General features: G+C 46.5%; 1 protein-coding gene across 1 annotated transcript; it reads left to right on the top strand.

Moving 5' to 3' along the window:
• Positions 1-4727: 4727 nt before the first annotated feature.
• On the top strand, positions 4728-7898 carry JUN (Jun proto-oncogene, AP-1 transcription factor subunit). The gene has a single exon (XM_063298027.1). It carries the CDS (start codon positions 6313-6315, stop codon positions 7255-7257), a length of 945 nt encoding a protein of 314 aa, XP_063154097.1. The 5' UTR covers positions 4728-6312; the 3' UTR covers positions 7258-7898.
• Positions 7899-8790: the final 892 nt, after the last annotated feature.

The raw sequence follows: 8790 nt of genomic DNA, 5'->3' as shown, positions 1-8790 counted from the left end.
TTCTGCTGTCAGTATCGGTGAACTATTGTTCTGGCTAATCCAGGGCTCTATGTGGGGAGCAGTTCAGAGATCTGCCAGGTATAGGGGGAGATAGCAGTTTCAAAGTACTGGACTCTCCCACTACCCAAGGCAGAATGGCCCTAGAAGATAGTGCCCAAGGTCGGGAGTGGAGGGGGCATACCTGCACCATCTTAAAGTAGTCCCCTGACTGTGACACCAAGCAATGGTCAGTATGGATATCATACTGAACTCTGGAAAAAATTGCTGTGGCATGTTGCCTGCTTAGAAGGGAAATACTGCTTTAACACCAGAACAGCCAACAATAGGTTTAAGCTGCCTTAGTGTGGGCTGAAGACTGTGTCATTAAGACATGGCAAAAAAAAAAAGAGGTTGCCAGAGCTTCTTCATGCCATGGTTAGATACAAGCGGGGAAAGGTCCTTTATCATGCATGAATGAAATTCTTATATAAAAACAAATCAAGTTTTTGAAGCCACTTCAGTATGTTTGGAAATAAAGATGGATTTCTAGTGATATGGCAAATAATCCATCATTTTCCCAGCATTGTTGGCTCATCCTGGCCAGAGCACAGGATGGCACCAGTTTTTCTTGGATAAGTCTCCAGAGATTCTTCTCCCTGCTACTTTCTCCCACTGGTTTCAATGGGGAAGAAATTAACCCTAACGACTCCAGAATTGTATAGGTTGCGTTTTGGGCTCTTTTAGAGTGGGGCTGGGGAATGATGTATTTTTAGATCCAGAAAATGCAAAACTTACTTCAAGCTATTCCGGAAATTCCCCACTTGAAGTTCAGTGCTGAGTCACACCATGGAATTTTTACTAGGAGCCATGGGGGCAGGCACATCCTATGAAGGTGAGTTCCTGTCTCTCATCTAAGTATTAACCAGGTCTAAATCTGCTTAGGATTTTTTGAGATCAGCCAAGGTTGACAACAGAGGTGTCTGCAAGGTGTGGTAAAAAAAGGTCAACAGAGTAGCCACAATGGTGCAAAGTTCCAGCTGTTTTTATGTGCATCAATCATACTGTAATGGCTGTCATATTAATTTTTTTTTTTCCCTATACCTGTAGATACCTCTTGCTGGAAACATGGTGCTATCCAGCTGGGCTATTTGTAAATAGGGATGTGCAAAATACTCCAGCCTCAAAGCCTTCATTTCAAATATTTTGAGTTTGGAACACACTGGCTCTGTGATGGTGAAGTTCTGGGTGAAGCATCAACAGGCACTGGGCCACCACTGAAGTGGGATGTTGTGGGTCTGAGACATTGTCATATAGGAATATTTCAAGCTTGCTTTCGGTGGCCCACTGCCTACATCCACTTCAAAATACAGATTAGCAAGAACAAGGACTCCAAAAGTCTTGTGACATTGGGGATGCTTAATATAAGTAACATCCAAGCATTTTTGCGACTGCTAGTAGTGGTAGAAAATCTGTGCTGTCAACAACAGCAAGACATTTGCTTCAATGCAGAACATAGTGCCCCATGGCTGAGTCAAGCAGTAGTCAGAATTCAGAAGGTAGGGTGGCCAAAAGCCATTAGAGGTCACACCTGTTATTACGCAGAGGGCAGCTCTGGACAAGCTATTCAGCATTGTGAAGATATTAGATTTCAGCATTCTCCCACTGCTTGCCCTGAACTATAGAATCCCTACATGTACCACATTCAGAAGCTAGGTGGTGCCCACCCTGTAATAGGTATACAGGGAAGAAATGCTGGGATTGCTGCCAGTAACAGGACCTGATAGTAACATTCAGGTCTCTTAACACATTTGGGCACATAGCCTATTAACCCCTTCCACACACTGGTGAAGGAGAAAAGAGGACGTTTTCTGTTATTGCCAGCTTCTTCTAGGCTTTAGGACCCAGGAGTAGGTTGTTTGCTTCATGCAGAGTTCACGGACATTGCCTATACAGCAGATGTAATACAGAGGGTTGTGATTTTCATTGACAGCTGGCTACAAAATCTCAGTCATGGGCTCACAGTTACTGAGAGTTGAGCTAACCTGCAAAAGGCAGCCAATCAGGTGCAGTTAGTGATAATCTACTCTAGCTCTGACAAATTGACATTTCATTGTATGGGATGCTCTTGATATTGAAAAGTCCAGCATCAGATATCTTGCCAGGAACTGACATGGCCACCTGCAGTCTTGTCATAAGAATGCAGGATACTTCACCTTAGTATGAAGGAAATACAAGCATCTGAGCAGAGGCACATCAAGCTCAGCCTGTCTTGATCCCTGACAATGACATGGGGAATCCACTTACCTATTGCTTAATGGCTGCCTGAGGAACAGGTGACCACTGAGAACAGAGATTCATCAACAGTTCAAAGTATAATGCATCTGTATTCATGATCTTAGCCACAAAACTCTTGAAGCCAATCTGGGAACAACTTGGTCCCTTTTCTGGTAAGTCCCTGGGTAATCTTCAGGATGAGTTGAGGATATCATGTATGTGTTGGCTAGCCCATTGAGTTCAAGGGTGAAGGGACTATTGAAAGCAATGGTGATTTCCTAAGATGGAGTGGTAGCTTAGGGATTGTACGTCTAAGCAAGGAGAGGAACAGATTGTTGAACCCAAACATCTCCACCAATAACAGCAGAAATAGCAATTAAGGGCTCTGGTGCACTCTCCTTCGCAACAGCAGGCGTATCAAAAGAAAACAGGCAATTTGATGGTTCTAATAGTTATGTGCTACCACAGACAAGACAGGCCTGCTTCTGTTTTTCTTAGATTTGGCTAGTTTTGGCAGTGGTTACCTGGTAGCATGCAGTTTATCACACATCATTGTCCTGAATGAGTGTGTTCTCCAGGAGAAGAGACACAGTGATATCCCATTGTTCATTTCTGAACCACTGCTGAACTTTCCTGATCTGGCACTGGAGGCTAGTGAAAGTTAAAGCAACAATGCTGCAAGCATGCCTTAATTGGTAACCTCATGATATTTCACCCTAATCTCACATTTCACCCTTTTTAAATGTGTATGTGTTTTTAATGGCACCTGATACCTGAAAAGACTGCTGACCCCAGAGAAGCAGAGCAATTCTAAGTATACTTCAGTAAGTCTCATGATGTTCAAAACGGTTACCCTCTGTTTGGGGGTGGAAGCAAAATTAACTGTTAGCCCTTAAAAAAAAATCCAAAATGTATCACTAAAAATATCCCTTTATTAAATCAACTCAATCAAAGCCACCCAATTTGGTACACTAACTATACTGTTTTTGTAGTATATTCAGTTATCTATTTTCCACTTAATCCTCAACCGTATGTTCAGAGGTGGGTTTTAACATCAGAATTCCCTATTTTCAAAAGTGGGGAAGCAACTATTGCTTGTTGGTTTATCCCTGCAGCTGTAAGCGCAACTTGAAACCATCTCAGCACCAGGTAGAGCCTTACTTGAATGCCTACAGCCCTCCCACATTCCATTCTGGAATTCTGGGAGCAAAGATTTTAGGACTTCCGCGCTGTTCTTTCCCCAACCTCCACTCCTGGAGAGGTCACAGCAGCTCTCACTTTTTTGTAACCTTTCTTCTTCTTCTTAGCGTTTTTCCCGCGCTAACCTTTGAGTTACTTAAACAAAAGTGTGACCTCCTAAAGCAGTTGGAAGTTGTTTTTCAAGAAGTGTGCTTTAGGGTCGCCTGTTGAGAGCTTTCGGCCCCAGCGAGTCTCGGATTAAATCAGCCCCTTAAACTGGAAGCGAAAGAGTTAAAATAGCTGGACGGCTGTCAAGAGTGTGACTCTTGGCGCTCAGAGTCCGTTTGGTAGAAGTCGCCGTTTGCCCCTAGAGATACCGCCGATAATTCAGGAAACCTGCCCCTTCTCCCACCCCCGCCTCGGATCCTAAGAGTCCATTTGAGAGTTTGACTCCCCATCCCAGATGACCAAAAACGAGATGGAAAACCCCCATCGACCAGGAAGAGCAGGCAGGGTAAACTTTAGGAGTTCCTTGGCGGGAACTGGCCGCAGCGTGACTCTTTTTGAAGGCTGGAGCGGAAGAGCAGGAGTTTTTATGGGTTTTTTTTTAATAGTTCTCTCTTGGAAAGGTGCGCTGTGGTTGCAGCGGACACCAAAGCGGCCTCCGCGCCGCGCCTGAGGAAGCGTTTTTAAAGAAATGCAGACCACCGCCCGCCCCTCTCCCCGCGGACAGATCAGAAAGCAGCAAGACAAGACCCACGAGCCCAAAGAAGTGCCTCTTGTTTTCAAGTTCGGCGTCCCTCAGCCGGGGGCTGCAGCAAGTTTGCCACAGAAAAACCGCGAAGGAGGCGGCGTGGGCGGGAGGGCGCGCGCGGAGATGAAAGGCTTTCCGCTCAGCCCTCGCTAGGGTCCCAAGCTCCCCAAGCCGCGGATTCCAAGGGGAGTCCCTCCGACTCGCAAAGCCCGGGCACCGCCGCTCGATCCTGCAGCGCTGGACTCGGAAGAGTCCTCCTTTGATGTCAGCAGGACTTGCTTCCCAGTAACAGGAACACCAGCAGGCTGCGGCAGCCTCTCCCTCCCGCCCCCGCGTTTCCTCCCGCCCCCGCGTTTCCCCCTCCCGGGAAACTCTTTGCTGAGCAACAGGATTCTCGAGGGCGGAGGCGCGAGAGGCGGAGGAAGGAGGGCCACGTGAGCGTCAGCCCATCACACCCCTCCCCCGCCTCCTCTAGAGCCAGGTGCCAGGAGGCAGCAGCCACCCAAGAGTCCACACTGAGGACTCTATTCCCGCGCATGAAAGAGGTGAGATGGAGGGGGGGAGGTTAGAACGCTACTTCGAGTCTTCGACTCCTGATTGGCCGCGTCCCCTGGAATCAGGCGACATTCTTCCGGGAAAAGCAAGAACAAAACATCACCCCCTTTCTTCGCGGGAGGGAAAGGTCGCCTCTCCCTCAACGCGCCTTGTCTTAAAGTTGGCCCTTCGGAGTACCGCGACCCCCCCCTTTCCTATTCAGTCTTGGTATCTCCCGATGCAGGACACCTTCCCCTCCTCTTTGCCCGGTTCCTCCAACCCCGCCAGAGCGCTTAAGCGGGTAACCAGATATTCAAAAACAATACGTCAGCCCACAATGCCCTGCACGGAGCCCAGGCATTACCTCATCCCACAATGCCTTGCGAAAAGAGGCTGAGAAACTTCTTGGGGTGGGGTGGCCATGGAGATGGGCGCCGTTGCAACAGGCTGGCCCAACCGCCCTCCTCCCCCTGAGAGGCGGCGGCAGCCAATGGGAAGGCCCCGGGGTGACATCATGGGCTATTTTTAGTGGGTTACTGCTCGCTGATAAGTGTTGGGCTCCACGCTGGGAAAGAGCTCAGAGTGGGATTGAGTGGCGGCAGGAGAAGCGACGGCGGCAGCGCTCCCGTCCGGCAAGAGAAGAACCCCAGTGGCAACAGCAGGGCCAGTTTCAGCTCCAGACGCAAGCAGGGCCCGGGGGGCTGTTGCTGAGAACTGACGCTCAGAGGCAGAGCCGGCTCTCCCTTGTTACAAAGTCGGGTCGGGGTTGCTGCTGCGGTCCCGCTGCCGGAGCGCGAAGGCTGAACTTGCCCGGGCGTCCCCTCCCTTGGAGCGCCGAGCGCCTGCCTCCTGGACCGCTTCAGCTCTTCTCTTCTGTATCCTGAAGTTGCCGAGCGTGGGAATCTCCTCCTCCTCCACCCCACCCCCCAGCCACACTGAAGCAAGAAGCGGGGTGATCTACTTGTGGCAACTTTTTTTTCTTTGCTTTTCTGGCTGGGACTGAGGTGACCCGCTTTTGACAGCCGCTGCGGAAAGGAGAGGACTCAGACAAGTGGGTTTGAAACTCGGAAACGCTCCAGACCGACCCAGGACACTCCCACGGGGAGCGCGAAGGAGGGAGAACAGAAAAAGGACTCAGAAAGTTTCTGGACTCCATCCTTGCTCGGAGCGATAAAGAGGCCCCTGAAGGTGTCAACAGCATAACCTCGTGGATTCCTTGGGCTGAGAAGGGATTCTGCATTTGAAAAACAAGTTTTATTTGGGTCTTCCCCCATCCCCTCCCAAGACTCACAGTTGGGAACTGGTGTGCATGCTGGGTCTTTGAGGTGAAACCGTGTTGAACCTGATTTTTTTCTAGCCAAGCTGGGGGAGAAAACTGGGGACCCAAGCCAATGCCTTGTTGCAAAAAAGTAAGACTTTAATTGATCACTTTTGAACTGTGTTTTCATTGTTGAAAGAGTATTAGTGTTATAAGAATTGTTCCTATTTAATAACTGTTACAGCTGTGAACTTCTTTAAGACATAACAAGCCAGCTTCCTTTCCTAGGTCTGTTTTTTGGGCTATAGGTGAACAAACTTGTGGACTGTATTCTATGACTGCAAAGATGGAACCTACATTCTATGATGATGCCATAAATGCTACCTTTGTGCAGCCAGAAAGTGGTACTTATGGATATAATAACCCCAAGGTTCTGAAGCAGAACATGACGCTCAATCTGGCTGACCCTTCCAGTAACCTCAAGCCCCACTTGAGGAACAAGAATGCTGATATCCTGACCTCTCCAGATGTAGGCCTCCTCAAGCTGGCTTCTCCTGAACTAGAAAGGCTGATCATTCAGTCAGGCAATGGACTGATCACCACCACTCCAACCCCAACCCAGTTCCTCTGTCCCAAAAATGTTACCGATGAGCAAGAAGGCTTTGCTGAAGGCTTTGTCAGGGCACTAGCAGAGCTACACAATCAAAACACCATGCCAAGTGTTACCTCTGCTGCTCAACCTACGAACTCAGGCATGGCCCCTGTCTCTTCCATGGCTGGAAACAGTGGCTTCAGTGCCAGCTTGCACAGTGAGCCACCCGTCTATGCTAACCTCAGTAATTTCAATCCTGGTGCACTCAATACAGTGCCTTCCTACAATGCAAATAACCTGGGCTTTCCTTCGCAACATCATCTGAACCCCCAGATGCCAGTGCAGCATCCACGCCTCCAAGCTCTGAAGGAAGAGCCTCAGACTGTCCCAGAAATGCCTGGAGAGACTCCTCCCCTGTCCCCTATTGACATGGAATCCCAGGAAAGGATCAAGGCAGAGAGGAAGCGCATGAGAAACCGAATTGCAGCCTCCAAGTGCCGGAAAAGGAAGTTGGAGCGAATTGCCAGGTTGGAAGAAAAGGTAAAAACTTTGAAAGCCCAGAACTCAGAACTAGCGTCTACTGCCAACATGCTGCGAGAGCAGGTTGCACAGCTGAAGCAGAAGGTCATGAATCACGTCAATAGTGGATGCCAGCTAATGCTCACACAGCAGTTGCAAACTTTTTGAAAAGACTGAAACATAACTTTATGATGGGGAGAAATTAAGGAGAGGAAAGAGTTTGGGAGGCAGAACACTCACTTGTGGGTGGAAAGAAGAGGCTGAAAGGCATTGATCCTGAAGACTGCCTCCCCCGAGTCAAATGCATGTGTGGAGAGACTGGTGTGCCTTCTGGATGAGGTGGTGGCATATCAGTTGACAGAACAGCTCAGCAAAATAGCTGAGCTGCTCCAGCTCAGATAAGGCATGGATGCCTTGTGTTTTTCTTTTTCTCTCTCTCTTTTTTTTTTTTTTAACATTGACCAAGACTTGCATGGACCTAACATTAAATGATCATTCAGTATTAAAGGTTAAACTGCAGTAGATACTGTAGATGGCTTTCTCTTAGTACTCCTTTTTTTAAAAAACAAAAATGGGGAGGGAGTTTTTGGGAGGCTAACAACAGAAACTGAGCTATACTGCCTGTCTGAGTTGTGTATGTACATATATATTTTTATTTTATGAAACTGATTAATGTCAAGTAAAACTACTTCATGACTTTGTAAGTTATTTTTTATGTTCATTTGGGTTCCACCCAGTATTGTTTGTAAATAAGAGATTTTTTAGCAACTTTTGAGTTTTTTCCATTTGTAATAAAGTATATAATTTTTTTAATGTTTATTTCTGAAACAGAAGAAAGGGTTGATCTTATTTAAGAAAGCACCAGGTATACTTTATCCACTTTCTTTGATTAGTATTGTTTAGATTTCAATTCTGCACACACTTACCTAGGAGCAAGTCTTATTAAATTCAGTGGGGCTTACTGCTGAGTAAACATGCATAAAAGGATACTTGTAAGTCAGGCATATACAGGATGAAGTTTTGGTTAAATGTTAAAACTCTACTGAAGAGAGGGGTGAGAAACAAACTCTTCTTTGATTTTCACATACTGTAACAACCATTTTAAAAGTCTTGTGGTACTCCTGTTAAAATAAAGCTATTGGTCTTTGGGGTGCCATAAGATTCCTTGTGTTCTAATTCCCAGGTGGGCATATTTTTAAGAATCAAATTTACATTCCTAGTTTACTAACAAATGTTAGGTGGAAAAGACACACAGACTTCCATATTCAGAGATTTGTTTCAAGTAAGAGAACTGTCTTCATCTTAAGGGCATAATTTAGGGAAGTTGTTGTATTACTAAAAAAAAACTGGGCACCAGAAATGCTTGACAATCTATTGCAAATAATTCAGAGATCTACTGGTAGATTCTGATCTACTTTTTGCCTACCCCTGCTTTTAACTGGAATACAAGAGGACATCTCAGTGACCCCCTGTGGTAGGAAAAAAGAGCTGCTATCTAATCTGACTTTAAACTTGTATGGTCTGCTCCACAAAGAGCTATTGATACCATTTTAACAGAAGTGAAGAAGAGTTGGTAAAGTTATTCTGTATCTACAAACTTGTAGAATAAGCTTTATTAAGTATAACTGGCCATTTCCCAATTACATGTTCTTTTGTTAAGGGAATATTATTGATGGCATTTGGAAGAAATGACTTTTTAAA

Source organism: Candoia aspera, chromosome 3 (genome assembly GCF_035149785.1).
Source record: "Candoia aspera isolate rCanAsp1 chromosome 3, rCanAsp1.hap2, whole genome shotgun sequence".
Taxonomy (NCBI): Eukaryota; Metazoa; Chordata; class Lepidosauria; order Squamata; family Boidae; genus Candoia; species Candoia aspera.
The sequence above is the reverse complement of the archived record's forward strand: the minus strand, read 5'-3'. Positions and strand labels throughout refer to the sequence as shown.